At 46.5% G+C, this 19,183-nt stretch overlaps 1 protein-coding gene across 1 annotated transcript; it reads left to right on the top strand.

Annotated features, from left to right (window-relative positions):
- The first annotated feature begins 816 nt into the window (after nt 1-816).
- On the top strand, nt 817-17,257 carry RPL5 (ribosomal protein L5). Its single transcript, XM_044300820.1, has 8 exons — nt 817-920; nt 2,798-2,867; nt 2,953-3,068; nt 6,346-6,480; nt 9,987-10,189; nt 13,357-13,534; nt 14,542-14,630; nt 17,099-17,257. Exons 1-8 carry the CDS (start codon nt 918-920, stop codon nt 17,196-17,198), a joined length of 894 nt encoding a protein of 297 aa, XP_044156755.1. The 5' UTR covers nt 817-917; the 3' UTR covers nt 17,199-17,257.
- Nucleotides 17,258-19,183: the final 1,926 nt, after the last annotated feature.

Below are 19,183 nucleotides of genomic sequence, written 5' to 3'. Positions count from 1 at the left end.
GTTCAGGATTTTTGGCCGGAGGTAAAAATACAACATGCTACGGTTTTCAGAAAAGGCTGATCAGTCAAAAAGACTGAACTGAAGACATCCTGATGCATCCTGGACGGATTGCTCTCTATTCAGAATGCATTAGGATAAAACTGATCAGTTCTTTTCCGGATTTGAGCCCCTAGGACGGAACTCAGCGCCGGAAAAGAAAAACGCTAGTGTGAAAGTACCCTAAGGCTCTATTCACACGTCCGTGATGTGTTGCGGACACGCAAATTGCGGGTCCGCAACACACCAGCCCGGCACCCCCATAGAAATGCCTATTCTTGTCCGCAAGCTGCGGACAAGTATAGGACATGTTCTATCTTTTGCGGAGCTGCGGACCCGAAGATCAGGGACGCGCTCCGCAATTGTGGATGCAGATGGCACACTGTGTGCTGTCCGCATCCATTCCGTCCCCATAGAGAATGAATGGGTCCGCACCTTGCGGAACGGATGCGGACACATTCTGTGGACGTGTGAATGGAGCCTCAGGGGGACATTTATAAAAACTGGTGTAAAGGAAAACTGGCTTAGTTGCCCATAGGAAATAATTATAATACACCTTTCAATTTCCACAGCAATCGGAATCTGATTGGTTACTAAGTAAAAGCCAGTTCTCCTTTACACCAGTTTTGATAAATCTCTCCTAAATTGCTTTAACACACATGCAATAAAGCAGTCCACCACCGGATGGCAGCACCTTAGGCAGCGCACACTTTTCATCAGACGTGGCTTCCCATCTTGCCTCTGTGAAACGCTCAATCGGCCTGCGCGCCAGCCTACATACTGAGCATGCGCACTCTGTCCGGCCTTTTCCCAGTTCTCCAGCGCCCTAACCAGCGCTGTGACTCTCCGGTCCTAGCCTTGACGGGACAAAATTCGGCGAAATGGTCAGTACCGCGGCTCCATACCGCCGGCAATCGGTGTCTGAGTGTCCCCTGCTGTGTGCCCGCTGCTCTACGGGCGCGGGGCCGGTATTTTAGACGCGGATGACAGTAGATTGTGCCGGTGTCCGCTCTGCCTCCAGCGTGGCCTAATGGCTGCGGCAGTGTCGGCCGGCCGGCTGGGTGGCTTCCTGCTGCCGCTGCTCGGGCGCTTCTGCCCCGGGTGTCCGCTGCTGTTTATGGGACATGTGTGCTTTGTATAATCTAGTGGTGTCTATGGGGCTGCTGCATGGGGGCAGTGCAGGCTGCTGACACTGCTGTGTGCATTCTGTTCTCCCCCCGGGGGTGTATTATATCTGTATTACATGTATATTCCGTGTGATCTATGGACTTGGCCTGGTCCGGCGGTCAGTGATCCTGGGTGGGGGGTATACTTACCACTAGGCCGGACTAGGGCTTCAGTGCTTGGTCACATTTGCAGGCCCTCACCTGACACCTGTGCGCGGCGCTTGTGCTCTTCATTCATCTATTGATTCATATTAGGAATAAATATTATGCTTAGGTTTAGCGATGAGCAAATTCTGGGGTCTCCTAGGACTGCCTGCAACGCGTTTCAAGCTGTTTAGTGCCAATGGCTGCCTTGGTAATCTTAAAGTGACATTATATGGCTGTGGGTGAACGCATGGCTGCTGGTGGTGAGGCTGGGTTCACATCTGCAGTCTGTTCCAGTGGAGCACTGGGCTTCTGTAGTTAGCTGGATACCGCCGTGCACTGCTGGACCCCTCTTTACTGTAAGGGTCCATACGCACGTCCGCAAAATGGGTCCACATCCATTCCGTAATTTTGCGTTACAGGTGCGGACCCGTTCATTTTCAATGGGGCCGGAATGTGCTGTCCGCATCCGCACTTCCGTTCCGCAAAAAAATAGACTAGAACATGTCCTATTCTTCGCAATTGCAGACTAGAAAAGGCATTTTCTGAGTGCTGGAAAAGCACAATTCCGCTGTCTGTGTTTTGCGGATCCGCGAAACACATACGGACGTGTGACTGGACCCTAATGGGATCCGTCTGCTTTTGGCATATAGGCCGCCTTTCCGGTAGACAAAAAATGTGCTTAATTAGCCTGAATCGCCAACTGTCTGGCATTGTCCCACGTTTGGAGTCGATTTGCTCATCTCTACTTGGGGGGTCATTTGTGCCTCCGGAAAAATGGTGGGCATAACACGAGCAGTGGCGTGGTTTGTGGGCAACCAAGCGGTCCTAGGCTATGTCACGTATGTGATGTGTGTTTAGGGTTTGCACCAGAAGCCCTCAGAGTGCACATGCATAGGGTTACATTAGACAGGCCAGACGAGGGTCCTTCTAGTCTGTCTAGTTAGTGTATGTCCGTATCGTGCCACGGAAAGGTATGGCGTAATGCCGTAGACTCTGCTGTTCCATGCAGATGTGTCCAGTAAAGGGGCAGTAACTGTGTATACTGTTCTCGGCACTAGGGCCTAAGTGTATTAGAGGTTATTACCGTGACGTGAACCTGGCCTTGTGCTGTCATCAGTGGCTGTGATTTTTAGTGACACCTTAGGCTCCGTTCATGTGGCCTATACATTGGCGGTGTGCACCCGTAGTATGTCCCCGGATGTCTACTAGGAAAGAACAGGCTGAAAGGGCCTGTCATGCGACAGGTCCTCTATGGCTACAGTCAGCGGATGCACCAGAAGCACATGGTCACTCGAGCAGTGTGAACACAGCCTTACTGTTCCTTTGATCATAAGTATTGGTTAGAATGAGGTGTGAGGTTTTCTTGCGCAGGTCACCTAGACTATTCTTCTCTGGGTGTCCATATGAGTTTAAGGAAATTGTTAATAACTCCTTTGTAATACTTCTAGGGGTTCGTTAAAGTTGTGAAGAACAAGGCTTACTTTAAGCGCTACCAGGTCAAGTTCCGCAGAAGGAGAGGTGAGTGGGGGAGGGTGTCTTGTGAGTTCTTAGATGATTTTTTTTTTCCTACATAAAACGTTGATTATTTTTTTTTTTTCTTTAGAGGGCAAGACTGACTACTTTGCCCGTAAAAGACTGGTTGTCCAGGACAAGAACAAGTACAACACCCCCAAGTACAGGATGATTGTCCGCGTCACCAACAGAGACATCATTTGCCAGGTGAGTCTGTTTGGTGTGGCGTCGCCTACATTTCTATCCATGGCTGTTTTTTTTTTTTTTTTTTTTTTTTTTTTTTTTTTTCTCCCAAGATAAGAACCTGAGTGACTGGGAGGCTGTGTTTGTGGAGCCCAGAGGAGCTAGAAACGTATCGGAGCCTAAAGGGGTTATCCAGGCTTTGGTATCGGCGCCTAAAGGGGTTATCCAGGGCTTTGCTATGGGTGGCCTGTCCTTAGGATAATCAGCCAGTATCAGATTGGTTAGGGTCTGACTGAGCCCCTCCGCCAGTCAGCTGTTGCGTCAAGGAGTGGACAGATGGTCATTTTGATGTGAATGGTGGCCACGGTGCTGTTACCAGCTATGCCCACTGCATTATGGGCAGGGCCAGAGGTCGCACTAAGTTTTTTGCAGAAAAGTAAACCTTCTCAACATTTTTGAGTTTTTACCTGAGGAGGAGTACGAAAGTTGCGTTAAATAAAATACATAATACGTAGGCCCGCACTTGTTCGAATCTGCGTTGGAGGTTGTGTTTGGAGCCTCTGTAGCAGATTCTTTCGAAAGACCTGACAAAAGCCTTATGCTGCACTTGTGTCCGGTAAAAAGATGGGATCCCGAAACTGAACGGATCCGATCAGTCGATGGAGTCTGTTCAGCTTCTTCCCAGTGGGGTGATGCGGGGGGTGGAGCCTGGTCACTAGTGGGGTGACAGAAAGAGGGGGAGCAGGGTCATCAGGGACCAGTCACATGAGTCTGCGGCTCCTGACCTCTCCAGCGGCCCTGTCATGTTTCCCAAGGTCCTCGGGTAGCGCGCCCCACTCCTTACAACAGTTACCCCGGGAGCCGGCCCCTCCTCCTTCCAGCTCCCGCTGGCTTTCCCTGCTGCAGGACCTGTATAGCTCTGGCGTGTGCCTATACCAACCAATAACAAAGCTCCTTGTTGTAAGGAGCTTTGGTTATTTCAGGCACAGATGCTTGTTCACAGCGCTCACTGCACTAATGAATCGGAAGAAAAATTGAGCGCCGGTCTTATCTTTCTATTTGCGCTAATGAATGTGGGAGAAAAGTCTAAGGCGTATTTGTACGCCTTAGACTTTTTACTGGGAGAAAAAATGGCCTGAGCAGGCGTCTGATGCTTGTACAGGGGTTATTGCGACCTCTGGGCTGTGTAGGTCCAGAACTACGAAACAGCAGCTTATCAGCAGGGTTTCAGACCCCTGGTGGTCTATCCATCTGACCCCTAAATCCTAGTGAATGATTCTGTGACTTCCATCCCGACTGCTGGTCTATGGTTCTGTACTTGACGCAGTGAGTACAGGACAGTGATTCAGAGTTTGGGGAAAATGCTTCCCTGGGAATGGCATACTTCCACTCGCTCAGATGCAAGTAAAGCTACTTTCACACTAGCGGCACGGACCTCCGGCAGGCTGTTCCGTCGTGTGAACAGCCTGTCGGATCTGTCCTGCCGCTAGTGAACGTGTGCCCCCAGACTGCCGCTCCGTCCTCGACTATAATAGGGGCCGAGTGAAGGCTGCCGGAAGAAAACTACAACATGTCCGACATTTATTCCAGCAGCCTCTTGCCTAAACTCTGCCTCACCCCCATTAGTCAATGGGGACAGAGCTGCAGTCCGGGGGCACACGTTCACTAGCTGCAGGACTGATACGACGGGCTGGTCACCCGACGGAACAGCCTGCCGGAGTTCTGTGCCGCTAGTGTGAAAGTAGCCTTAGACACTGCTTCAGAGAGGGCTCTTCTCCTGCATTTCAATCCGGTCTGAGTGAGATGCTGTCCCATCAGAAGCTATGGTGCAGGGTGGTCTAATGAGCGCACTGCATCAGGAGTCTGACAGAATGTCACAGCAGGGAGAGTGAAAAAGTTGCTACTATCCACACCCCTGTGGCTAGTTACCTTGGATTGACGTGTGGTGTCAAGTCTCGGTGGCTATTGCTGTAGATCGAGGGGGTGCCTATTTATAAGTTAAGTGATGCCATGCTCAGGGAAGCAAAGCCCACTAGAATATATCAATCTCACTCTTTTGGGTCGGTGACAGTCCTCTTTAAATTTGTCCCATCTTCTGGCAGTCTGTACAGCAGAATTTCAAATCTACACCGCTAATTTTTTTAAATTTAAGTTTTTCTGGCGAAAATGAAAGAGTATTCTTCGGATATCGGAGGCCCTGCCGCTCCTAATCCCAACACACTTTTCTTTCCACTTTAGAATAGTGTCTGGTGAAGTTGCAAATATGGAGTGCCATTTTAAAGGGTTTGAGAAGTCACTGACTATACATTACCTATAGGGAGGAGAAGGCTTGGCCATGCGTACCTGCATATTTCTAGATATGTAAGGTGCATTACAGCCAGAACACGTTAATCACCGGCCTACAGGATAGGTGATGAATCACTGATTGCCAAGATGTCATCTCTGGCGAAGAAGAGTGTGATGGAACAGCAGATCAACTGCACCGTCATTCAAAGTCTTCTGCTCCACCTGAAATGGTTGGAACCCCGCTGATCTAATGCTCATCACCTGTCCCACGGCTTCTGGGTGGAGTACCCTTTTAAGTGAATGTTCACTGTAGTTGACAATCGGGGTTAGAATGAAGCTGATTTCTATGGTTATGGCTCCTCTAGTTTCATCCTTATTGTAGCCGTGGGAAGTTCTGTGCAGACCCTGCAGTGACCATAGATTGTCTAAATAGACGGTCATGTAAACATGGTCGCTCCACGCGAGTAGAGCAGCTGTGGCTTTGAGGGTGATCTCCCAACTGTAGAACTTCTGACATCTGTATGGACAGATGTGCCAATTAAATGGCTGCCCATGTAGACAGCATAACTATAATGGGGACAGCCATTGACTATAATGGGGACGGGAGTGGAGCTCCGGCACGGCAGTGCACGGCGAAAGCCGTCAGACTAAAAAGCCTGACATGCAGTAATTTTAGTCCAGCGGCCTTTCGCTGTGCTGCGCCGGAGGTCCGCCTCCGTCCCCATTAGTCAATGGGGACGGAGCGGCGGCACAGCGAAATAGCCGCAGGACGGATCCGACATGGTGAACAGCCTGTCGGATGCATCCTGCCGCAAGAGGCTGCATGAAACTTGATTTTCAGATTCATATGTGACCAGGACTCTCCATGCAACCCTTGCCATTTGTGTTCTGAATTAAGGCATCCTATAAAGCTAGGATGCATTGAGCATTACATTCTTGTACTTGACTGAGCTGCTGTAATAAATGTGTATTTAAACCTGACTGGTCGTTATAAATATGACTCTTCTTCTTGCAGATTGCTTACGCCAAGATTGAAGGCGATACAATCGTCTGTGCCGCATACTCCCATGAGCTTGCCAAGTATGGCATCAAGGTTGGGCTGACAAACTATGCTGCAGCTTACTGCACAGGACTGCTGATGGCCCGCAGGGTATGTCACACTAACGAATGGAGTACAACTATTTAGCATTGACTTCAGTGGGCAGATGCTGGATTACACTTCCTTTAAACCAGAAGGCATTGATGGTGTTCTCTTGTGGGAGTCGCTTGTCCCCTATCCATGAGATTAAGTAGTGCCTGATTGCCCAGTGTTGCTCTGTAGAATGGAGTGGCTTCCATTCCATTCTGTGGGACTGCCGGAGACACTGCTCTTTTAACTGGGGGATCTGTGGGTGTACCAGTGGTCAGACCCCCCATAGTTCACACCCCTGTCCTGTGGATAGGGGGATAAGTAGTGTTTCCACCCAACGGACAACCTGTCTTAAGAATGAATTTTGGTTAGTAGGTAAAATCTAATGTAGTACCAGAGTTTTTATTTTTATTTAAAGCTGGATTCACCCACTTGGGTGGATTTACTCACTGTGTAGGTGTTGTAAACTTAGCCAGACTGTTTAGACCTGCGCAAAATTTGACTGAGCTTCAGGCTGAATGGTAGATGTGTTGTATAGTTAGACACATTTGTCTTGGGCCTCATGCACATGGCCTTTATTGTGGGTCTGCAATACACGGGCACCGTCATCATGGATGCGGAGCCATTCACGAAAATTGCAGTCCCTAATGCACAGAACGGCCGTGTGCATGAGTCCTTATGTTGAAACTAGGCCTGAGCAAATCTACCTTGGGATCATAATCCCAAGTCTTGCCGTTCAAAACCTTTTGTTTTTAATGTTTTCTGTACTGCATTAAAAGGTGTATTGACTCAGTGGAGCCAGACTTAGTCTTGCCTGAAGTTGTGTGAAACTTCAGAAAAATCTGAAGTGGGCTTTGGTACCGAGGGCAGGGGCGTATCTATCGCGAGGCAAACAAGGCATTTGCCTAGGGCGGCACTTGCCAATGGGGCGGCAAAATGCCTTGTTTGCCCCTTGTCCCATCAGACGCCTCCGGTATATTCAGAAGATCCGATGGTATATTCTAACCCCCAGGCGTTCCCATGGTGACGGGGACGCTTGCCTGGGGGTTATAATATACCATCGGATCTGAGTTTTCACGCTCTCAGTGAGAGCGTGAAAACACAAATCCGATGGTATATTCTAACCCCCAGGCGTTCCCATGGTGACAGGGACGCTTGCCTGGGGGTTAGAATATACAGGGCCCCGCCGCTCACAGGAAAACATTTAAAAACAAATCAGTAACCTAAACTTTATTCATTAGTGATGTCTTACTGGATACCTTACTCTGTCTTTCAGCTCCGGTAACAGCAGGCAGTGCGGGCGGGCGGCGCTCACTCACTGACGTCACGCGCCTGCGCCGCCTAGTGGGAGGAGCAGGCGCGTGACGTCAGTGAGTGAGCGCCGCCCGCCCGCACTGCCTGCTGTTACCGGAGCTGAAAGACAGAGTAAGGTATCCAGTAAGACATCACTAATGAATAAAGTTTAGGTTACTGATTTGTTTTTAAATGTTTTCCTGTGAGCGTCGGGGGGAGGAAGCTGTGGATGGCACCGTTTAAGGGAGGGGGGGGGGGGAATATGTGGATGGCACCGTTTAGGGGAGGGGGGGGGGAATCTGTGGATGGCACCGTTTAGGGGAGGGGGGGGGGAATCTGTGGATGGCACCGTTTAGGGGAGGGGGGGGTCTGTGGATGGCACCGTTTAGGGGAGGGGGGGTCTGTGGATGGCACCGTTTAGGGGAGGGGGAGGGGGATCCGTGGATGGCACTGTTTAGGGGTGGGGGAGGGGGATCCGTGGATGGCACTGTTTAGGGGAGGGGGATCCGTGGATGGCACTGTTTAGGGGAGGGGGATCCGTGGATGGCACTGTTTAGGGGAGGGGGATCCGTGGATGGCACTGTTTAGGGGAGGGGGATCCGTGGATGGCACTGTTTAGGGGAGGGGGATCCGTGGATGGCACTGTTTAGGGGAGGGGGATCCGTGGATGGCACTGTTTAGGGGGGATCTGTGGATGGCACATAGGAAGGGGTGGGGTTTAGAGAGAAAGGGGTTTGGCCTGGACAGGAAGGGGTGGGTCAAATTTATATTAGGGGGGTGCCCGAATTTAGTCTCGCCTAGGGCAGCACAAAACCAAGATACACCACTGACCGAGGGTACCAGCTAAGTCCAAACCCCACTTCGGATTCCCATTTTAAACAGTTTTTTAAATCCGTAGAATCCAAGAAGCCAATACATTTTAATGCTGTACGGAAACAGCATTATTAACAAAGATTTTGAACAAATCGACATATTCGGTTCTATGTCCCATTGTTGGGCTAGGTGCCAGTTTCTCAACCTAGAAGTGCCGAAGTCCTCTACAGTTTACGCCAAAGTCTGGGTCAGGGATCAGCAACCTTCTGCAACTACAACTCCCAGAAAGCTACGTTCACATTGTGAGTTTTACAGCAACTGAGATGCTGAAGGTCAATGATCCCTGATCTAGGAGCACTAACGTTAGTAAATGTGAGCCACTTTGATTTCTAACACTTATGGCTTTTTCTGGTGCAATGCTGCTGCCAGATGTTTCTTTTAGAGTCCACAGCTCAGAGTAGTCAAAATGCAGAGTCTTTGGCATACGTGGCATGGAAATGCTTTAAAAAAGTCTATTCCTATAAAACTTAAACTTCCACATAGGAATATAGTTAATTTATGAATATACTATTTATTGCACAGTGAAGCCATACCTGCTCGCTGGCAAAGGCTACTCTCCATCCAGATAATAGCAGGAGCTGGAGGGCTATGACACGACAATCTTTCAATTTGTGAATGAGCATGGCAGTTTTGTTGGGTGAAGACTTTTCTAGATGGCAACAAGGCTTCAATAAAATGTAGTATACCTCGAAGTTTGCTGTATTCCCCTTCTCCACTCCTTTGTAGATATTGTACACAAAGCAGTTAGCCCCTTTAAGAATAGATGGATGGATATATAGAGGCTCAGTCAGTATAGATTAAACAGGTCACATATTACAACAACCAGCTTTCTTAGGATGTGCTCATGAGCACATATTACTGACTAGACCCTGTACCGGAGTTGTAATGTGATTTAGGTTGGATTTACATGGCAACCTTTATCTGGTAGTGCCACTCTTGTCACGGCCAAACTCAAAACCATGGTACTGAATAGGGCTGCTGCATAACTTGCAAGTTACTGCCACCCCAGAATATTAAAGATCTAGCACTGCTGATTTTTAATAGTTTGGGGATGCTGCAAGCCCATTGAGTGCCATCATTTTCAGGCTGCATTTATAAAGTGATCTTTAGTTGCATCACTTCTGTTGTGGCCTAAGCTGCCATGTAGCTTCATGCATCAAGAAAGACAGACCCTCGGTGTCACATCTAGGTTGATTTTTTTATTTTTTTTCTTCCTAGAGTATTGGTAATTTTACTCCAGTAGTTTAGGTTGGAAAAAACGTGGCTTAGTCTCAGGACAGAATCTTGGCATTGCAGTCTAAAGAATCTTAAGAATAGGGACAGATAACTCGTCCTGTACTGACTGTTTCCTTTCCTTTCAGCTTCTAAACAAGTTCGGCCTTGACAAGGTCTATGAAGGCCAAGTGGAAGTTACTGGTGACGAGTACAATGTGGAAAGCATCGACGGACAGCCTGGCGCATTCACCTGTTACCTGGACGCTGGTCTGACCAGAACCACCACTGGAAACAGAGTATTTGGGGCTTTGAAGGGAGCTGTTGATGGTGGCCTCTCCATTCCTCACAGGTAGGTAGGGCAGTAACTAAAGCAGGCGACGTGTACATTTGTAAAATTGTGTGACTGCTACAAAAGGAAGAAAATCCCTTTGTCCCTCAGTGGGGAAATTTTGGCATACCAGCAGCAATCAGCATTCTCATCAGGAGCAAAATAAGATTAATTAGAAAATAGAGTAAGGCTACTTTCACACTTGCGGCAGTGTGATCCGGCAAGCAGTTCCGTCGTTGGAACTGCCCGCCGAATCTGCCAATCTGGATGTGACAAAGCATTTGTGAGACTCATCCGGATCCATCTCACAAATGCATTGCAAGAACGGATCTGTCTCTGCTTGTCATGCAGACAGATGGATCCGTCTTGTATCTTTTACATTTTTACCAGTCTGCGCACGCGCAGACTGGAAGGAGGGATCCGGCATTCAGGCAAGTCTTCAGGTTTTTTTCCGCCAGAGATAAAACCGTAGCATGCTGCGGTTTTGTCTTTTGCCTGATCAGTCAAAATGACTGAACTGAAGACATCCTGATGCATCCTGAACGGATTACTCTCCATTCAGAATGCATAGGGATATGCCTGATCAGTTCTTTTCCGGTATAGAGCCCCTGTGATGGAACTCTATGCCGGAAAAGAAAAACGCTAGTGTGGAAGTACCCTAAAGTACACAAAAAACATAACACAGAATTTACACAGAAAAACACAATACTGCCAGAGAATGTCATAATTTGATTGTCAAGTTGCATTTCTGTCACTTTTACCAGATGCCTTGGCCATTGTGGCAATTCAGGTTTCACACTTAATGTCTAGATTGCATTTGAACCTGTCAGTGCATGTTCACACTAAAGTATTCTCTTGCCACTGCAAAAGAGCCATGTGAGCATATGCTTACTGTCAGTGAAGGTCTAGTCCATGTACATTACTTCCTGTGGACCTTCTGGATTGTTGATGTCCTCGAGATTTCATGCAACTTAATGTGTTCTGGCAAAATGGATGAGATTTTACAATGGATCCATGTGGTTATAAAAATGAACCTGCATTGTGGATTTAAAATCTGCAGCATGTCAATTTAGTATGAATTCACCCATTGGATAGCAGAAGATGGGAGTCATATCCACATGCATTTCATGTGGATTGTGGTTTGTCCTGCGTCGCTGCACCCTTAAAATGTGTAGCCTGGGCCTTACAAGACATTCGTGAATCGTCCCCATATCCCCCTAGTAGCAAGCGATTTTATGTGCATTTAATTTTTTTAATTAAATTTTGGCAATGGGAAATATAAGGAACAATTCAAAGTATTGAAATCGGTGCAAATGTATCTCTTGTAGTGGTGTAGAAGTAACTGCTGACCACACTTATCTTTAAAGCTACTGTATGGCCCAAGTGATAGTCTTTGCACGACCCCGGCGGGCAGTTTTATTTGCAGGTCCTTCCTTCAATACTGGTAGTAAAATTGCTACGCTGCTGGAAAAAGTGGACTGAAACCTGAGTTACTGAATATTGGGTTCTCTAGGTATTGGTTTCAAGTGTACTGAAGTTTATCTTCAATTTATTTGGATGTTAGCTAAGCTGCTGTAGCCCGGCCACTACAGAGTAGGGCTGCACAATATAAGAATTTTGTGCGATTGCGATTAGGGCCCTACAAATTGTAATAACGATATGCAATGTAATATTTTAAGGGAATTGTGCTAGAGGTCCATTTGCTTGGCTTGTCAAGGCAAAAGCACACACAAATTACTGATAATGCTGAAATGTAGTTATGCTTAACTCAAGAACTGAAATGCACAGTGTTTTTCAAAATAAAACATTTTACTAAATTAAATAACATATTTGCATTACTGCAAAAGTACAAAATACAAAACTTGCCATTTTCTTAATAGCACTGCACAGAACAGAGAAATAAAATAGAATAAATAAAAGAACATTTGTTCATTAAAATAACGACTTGCCTCCGGCCCCCCCCCCCCCCCCATACTGTAACTGATGTATCGCCGGATGCGCTGTGCAGCATAGCGGCCGGCGATACATTCGTGTCAACCATCGCTTTAAAGGACGCACTGGGGGGGAGTTTGTCTTATAAAGCAAAAAATATTGTAATATAATTGCAGCATTTTTTGGTCGGCCAATTGGCGATTGCAATATGGCGATTAATTGCGATTGCTTTGGCGATATATTGTGCAGGCCTACTACAGAGTATGGAGCAATCTGCTTCCAGCTCCGTACACTGCGGCAGCCACGTCAGCTGATCAGAAGGATGCTGGATTTCAGACCCTCACCAATGTGATATTGGATAGGTAATTGGCTGTAGCCTGGAGAACCCACTTTAACCTAGTAGTGGCGTGGGATTTATTTCCCGAATGCTTGGCTTTTGTTTTCATGTGTCACTTGTCATGAGACTTGTGATGGAAGGTGTGTTTTTATTTTTATTGGAGGACCTGCTACTTCTCCGGACAGGTCTGTATCAGACTCTTGTATTCCCCATACTATTCTGCATAATTTTTCTTAGATCTGTTCCTTTAATTCCTCCTAGAAACTTGTGAATAAATTGACCACTGGTGTTACCAGTTATGGTGCGCCTCTGAAAGTTTGATACTGTCCAATGCCGAGTTGTGACTTTTAAAAAAAATATTTTTTTTTATAAGACCAACCAACACAGTTGATCCATACATTTCTAGGGGGGGATAACAGGAATGGCCAGACCTGTTCCTTGGCCAGACCTGTTAAGGGAAGCTCACTTACCTGCTTCCTGGCACTGGCTCAGTGCTCCTTCTCTCAGCCTTTGATCTGCTGGGCTCACAAGCTGAAAACATCCAGTTTATCGCCTGCAGCCAATCACTGGCTGCGGCTGTGACTGGTCTCCTTGTCCTGATGTAAAGGGAGCCTGTCACCGCTGCCGCCTGTAATTGGGTGCAGGTGGCGTCAAACCAGATGTTTTAAGACCTAGAGCATTGCAGGCCTGTGGGAAGAGGAGCGGGGAGCTGACACCAGGAAGCAAAGTTAGAAACCTATTCTTACACCACCCCTTTAAGCCACTCTTTAAAAACATGTATGTACTTTCTACATCCTAATGTCAATGGTTTTTGTAGAAATTGTGACTTGTTCTAAATATAAGCTACATTGTCTTAGTACCAATGTTTTCTAATCTTGTATATCTCTCAATGTCTTGCATAATTATTTTTCTTCCATAGCACAAAACGATTCCCCGGCTTCGATTCAGAGAGCAAAGAGTTCAATGCCGAAGTCCACCGCAAACACATACTGGGCCAGAACGTGGCGGAGTACATGCGTCTCTTGATGGAGGAAGATGAGGAAGCGTACAAAAAGCAGTTCTCTCAGTACATAAAGAATGGCATCACACCTGACCAAGTATGTGGTTTACTCGTTAGGCACACTTATGTGCCTTCTGTGTAATATGTATATCATGGACTGCATGCTTGCAAACCTCAGAATCCTAAAGTCGTAGACTAGACCTCTTCTGCTCTCCATATTTGGCCTTGGAGCCCAGAAGGTTGCTGGTACTACTGTAAATCTTCTTTGTTATATAGCATCTGAACCTGGCACTTACAAAGCTGCAATGTAAGTTCTGACTGAGACTGTAGTCTTTCTGCAAAAAAATCCTAGTCATTTTGCTGATCAGACGCAGATTCACAGGCTTAACAATGTTTTCTGCCAGTAATAATGTGCCGTACTGGCATGGGTGATGCAGCTATCCCGAATCATGTTCTGTACTTTGACACCACCAGTTGGTGATGCTGAGGCATGTCATTACAGGTAGACTGTAAGACTTCACCTCAGTTTAGTCCTTGTGACAGGCCTTGTATTACTTGAGGCTTTTCCAACTTTTTACTAAACTTAAGATTCTTGTCCCCCTTTTCCTTGTTTTCTTGATTTTAAAAATATGTACTTGACTTCCAGAAATGGAAACATTGGTGTATTTTGGCTTTACTTATTCTGCACTATTGGGGTCCATTCACATGTCCGTAAGTGTTCTGCGGATCCGCAAAACACTGTTAATGTGCATTCTGCAATTTGTGGACCGCACATCGCCGGCACTAATAGAAAATGCCTAATCCTGTCCGCATCTGCGGACAAGAATAGGACATGTTCTATTTTTTGGCGGATACGGACAGCACATTCCGGCCCCATTGAAAATGAATGGGTCTGCACCCGTTCTGCAAAATCGTGGAACGGATGTGGACGTGTGAATGGACCCTTATCCTCATTCACCCCAGCACTCTTTTCACTGTACACCGATGAGATGGTTAATCTAAATATTAAGCTGTAAAATTATTAAAGCCATATAACTAAACCACTATGATGATGCGCTTTCATGATTGTTGATCTTGTTCTTACACAATTCTTTGATTTGACAGATGGAAGAGATGTACAAAAAGGCTCACGCCACTATCAGGGAAGACCCAGTCCATGTAAAGAAACCAGAGAGAGAAGTCAAAAAGAAGAGGTAACTTTTTAAGGATGACCATTTCATCCAACTTGGCTTTGGGGTTTGCTTTGCAGAATGATAGCCCTGTGTCACTGGTGGATCTGCCAACTATAAAGGGTTATATAATTTGCCTTTAGGTGTTCCTGTAACAATCTGTGGACCTTAATGGCAAATGATGTGTATACATACAACACCTTATTCCCTTTTGGCTCCCTTGTCACTGAATTCAAGGGCAAAATGGAAGACATGTGAAAGAATAAGATATAACCTGATTACTTTCTCACACTTTGTGAAAGCTCATGTATTTCACCTTTAAAGGAGTTGTACAGCCCTTTTATATGGACACCCTTGCTGATCAGTTTAGAAGATTTATTGCCAGAATGACGCAGTTCTGCACATTGTGGAGGTAGCGGATTACAGCAGCACTGCTACCATTCACTTCAATGGGAGCAGGGCTGCAGTAGCCAGCTCCATCCACTGCAGTGTAGTACCGAAGCTACTCTTGAAGAGCTGATCGTCAGTGGTGGATTCCTGAGGATCAGATATTGGTTGTATCCTAAGGATAGGCCATCAATGTAAGGAGTGGACAACTTCAGGCATTGCAAATGGTAAAATGCATGGTGAAAATCGGCTAATTCTCATCACCACAATGAGCATGCTGTTAGAAAATCTGCAGCTTGCTTGTATTTCCTTGCATTTTTTTTTTCTTCATACATGCAGATGGGATTTTTGAAAACCATCCACATGTATTGTGAATTGTTACAGATTTGCCGTTTGGGATCCCCACTAAATCTTTGAAAATTCTGCCGTGTCTAGGCTAGAGTTGTTGCGATACCAAATTTTTGATTCGGTTTCGATACCATGAAAAAGTATTGCGATACTCGATACTACGCAAAAAAAATAAACAAAAAAAGCCACGTGCATTCCTCATTTTTAAAAATGGCGAATCACGCAGTTTTTATTTTATTTTTTCTGTTCCGGCATTCACAACCTAGATTTTTTTTAATATTTTAATAGTTTGGACTTTTCTGACGTGGCGACGTAATATGTTTATTATTTATATATTTTATATGTGAAATTGGGAAAAGGGGGTGATTTATACTTCATATTTTAGTGTTTTTTTTTTTTTTTTTACACTTTTTATTTAATAACTATTTCCCCCCCTTAGGGGCTAGAACCTGGGATCTTTCATCCCTTTTCCTATTCAGCCTGATAGATCTCTATCAGGGTGAATAGGACTTCACACTGTCCCTGCTGCTCTGTGCTTTGTGCACACAGCATCAGGGATGTTACCATGGCAACCAGGGCTTCTGTAGCGTCCTGGCTGCCATGGTAACCGATCGGAGCCCCAGCATTACACTGCTGGGGCTCCGATCAGAAGCTGCCACTGCACCACCAATGAGGGGAGGGGAGGTCCCTGATTTTAATACTGGGGGGTTGAGATGGGCCGGCGCACTGTGCCACCAATGATTTTAATGGGTTGGGGGGCACACTGCACCACCAATGATAATTACCCCTTTATACAGGAGGCGGGTACTGGCAGATCAGCGGCAGTTAACTGCCGCTGATCGCAGCTCCCTGTCAGGGGCAGGGTGCCGGCAATGCGATTCTGCTGCCAGCACCCGCCTCCTGTATGTGTTAAAGACTGACTACTATATGGGACTCCAGACTTTCACTATCAGGCCACACAGAGCGGCGCCCAGCGATGTCTCAGCACTCACCATTAGTCCTGGGCGCCGCTCCGTTCGCCTGCAGTGCTCCATTACTGTCTCCTCTCCTGCTCCACATGCTGCTGATTACTATCGGAGCGATGGGAGGAGACATCAGCTTCACTAGTGGGCGTTCCTTCTCCCTGGCTGTAGCGCTGTCCAATAGCAGCGCAGGGAAAAGGAACGCCCACTAGTGAAGCTGATGTCTCCTCCCATCGCTCCGATAGTAATCAGCAGCATGTGGAGCAGGAGAGGAGACAGTAATGGGGCACTGCGGGCGAACGGAGCGGCGCCCAGGACTAATGGTGAGTGCAGAGACATCGCTGGGCGCCGCTCTGTGTGGAAATAAAGCTATCATTGGTGGCGCAGTGCGCCCGCCCCTCCTCCGCCCCTCTCTTCTTATTGCCGCCTTTCCTCCGTGGTGCCGCCCCTCCTCCGCCCCTCTCTTCTCATTGCCGCCCCTCTCTTCTCATTGGTGGCAGCGGCAGCAGCACAGGGGGGAGGGAGGACAGCTTCCTTCTCCCCGTGCTGCTGAGAGAACATGAGCGCGCCGATAGCGGCGCGCTCATGTTCAGAGATACTAGACTGCGCAGAAGCGCAGCCCAGTATCGAAAAAACGGAAATCCCGGTATCGTATCGATACCGGGACAAAAGTATCGATTGGGTATCGAAATTTCGATACCCGCAACAACCCTAGTCTAGGCCAGACATTATGAGCTTTAATATCCAGCTACATCTCACAGCATCCTTATAATAACCATTCTCCTTCTGTTCCAGGTGGAATCGTGCCAAAATGTCTCTGGCACAAAAGAGAGACCGCATTGCCCAGAAAAAAGCTAGCTTTCTCAGGGCTCAGGAGAAGATGGCAGACAGCTAAATTGGGTGTTTTGCAGTTTTCTACACACAGCTCATGAAAATAAATCTATTCACATCAAACTTTTGTCTTTACTGTGGTTTTTTCAATTTCATCCACCATGACTGCTACACCTGAGATTGACTCCTTGACCTCTGTAGGGGCAAAAGCACAGTTTAAAAGCCCCCCACCCACTCTCACCCTTCAGTGTTTCCTGTCCCTACGGGCCACCTCAGACTTCAGGCTCCTCTCGAAGTAAAAGAGCAGGTAATTCAATATGCTTCTGCCTCCACTGTTCCCTGCTCCCAGAGATGCAGCATGTCTGCTCCTGAAGCCCCTGGAAGTCAAATATAAAATGCAAATCCACCTTCAGCTACTCCTACTGTGAGTTCCCTTGTGGGGAAAATATCAGCTTTTTTTTTTTTTTCTCCATGTATTTCTAAAATTCTGATACCTGGTTGCTCTTTTTATAGGGAGTTAGAGTCTAAGGTTAAAACCAAATACGCAAGATGCGCAAAAGACTCCCTGAAAATTATAAAAAGAAACTGCAAATCTTGCATTAGCGAGCTTGTAAAGGAAGAGCAACCATCTATCCTTTTGAAGGTTAAATCAATGATTCAAAGTTAATTAAATCCTCCCTGGCCTCCCTTATGCCAGTTCCTCCTACGCCTCTTGCTAAAAAATCCAGGTTGTCGGTTCTGATGCAGAGGACATGGACAAGGAGGCTTCTACCTCTAGACACAATATTGAAGATTATATATTGTCAGAGGGGGTAATTGTGGAAGACTAAAAGAAATGTATAACTTTTCCTCTGAAGATATGGAGGAGTTAAGTGCTACTATGGGTATTTAAGTCCAAAAACCCTGGTCGGTACAAGATGAGATGTTTGGGGGACTACATGCAAAAAAAGTTTCCCCATAAACAAAAACACCAAAGAAATGATGATGGATGGATCCAGAAATAAGGCTGGGAGTCTCTAAGGAGTTTAAAAACAGGCTGTTTGACCAAGCTGAAGTTAAAATCTTAAATGAAACCCACAGGATTGACATTCAGGTGGCAAAAGTGGTCAAAAAACCTTCGTACCATTTGAGGATTCGTCTCAGTTAAGGGATCCCATGGAGCGTAAAGCAGATGCTTTCCTGAGGAAATGCTGGGAAGTCTGTTTGGGGTTAAGACAAACATAGCGGCAACCTCTCTGGCCAGGGCCATGTAGTTCTGGCTTAACGAATTGGAGAACAACATAAAAAAAAATAAACTAGAGAAGAATTCTTAAACTCCATCCCCTTAGGTCAGGCCACAGCATTTCTGGACAACTCCTCCACAGAATCAGTCAGATTTGCTGCTAAGGATGCGGCTCAAACTCTGCAAGAAGAGCACTTTGGATGAAATCTTGGGGAGGTGGTAGTACCTCCAAAGCAAAATTGTGCTTTATTGCCTTTTCAGGGGAATACATATATGGGCCTGTACTAGACACAATCTTAGAGAAGGCGGCCGACAAAAATAAAGGGTTCCCAGAGGAGAACAAAAGGAAACGTTTCATCCCTTTAGTTCACAGTCCAGATCATATAGGGGAAAGGGCAAAACAGGACGCTGGAGCTATCAGAAAGGGGGCAAAGGTAGGTGGTTCCTCAATCAACTGAACGATAAACAATGTCGCCAGGGTAGGAGGAAGGTTGAGGAATTTTCTGTCTCGGTGGGAAGCCGTAACCCAAAATCCCTGGGCTCTAGAAATCACAAAAACATGGTTACAGGATAGAATTTTCCTCAAGCCCTCCAAGAAGATTCCAAATTGCATCCCACAGTCAGAACGTGTTATAAAAAATTTGCAAGGCGGTCCTAGACTTAAGGAGTAGTGGTAGAAGTTCCCGAACTGGAAAGAGGAAGGGGCTTTTATTCAATTTCTAGTCCAAAAACCTGACTGTTCTTTCTGTACTGTTATAAATTTAAAGGGTCTCAACAAATCAATAACTTAAAGAAAATTGTAAATGGAGTCTATTTCATTAATCATT

Source organism: Bufo gargarizans, chromosome 7 (genome assembly GCF_014858855.1).
Source record: "Bufo gargarizans isolate SCDJY-AF-19 chromosome 7, ASM1485885v1, whole genome shotgun sequence".
NCBI lineage: Eukaryota > Metazoa > Chordata > Amphibia > Anura > Bufonidae > Bufo > Bufo gargarizans.
This window is presented reverse-complemented; position numbering and strand designations above follow the sequence as displayed.

What these genes read in the sequence shown, in the direction of transcription:
- RPL5 (XM_044300820.1), top strand. An exon ending in CAAGTTCCGCAGAAGGAGAG is followed by an intron (nt 2,868 to 2,952) that starts GTGAGTGGGGGA and finishes TTTTTTCTTTAG; the next exon opens with AGGGCAAGACTGACTACTTT. An exon ending in AGAGAAGTCAAAAAGAAGAG is followed by an intron (nt 14,631 to 17,098) that starts GTAACTTTTTAA and finishes CTTCTGTTCCAG; the next exon opens with GTGGAATCGTGCCAAAATGT.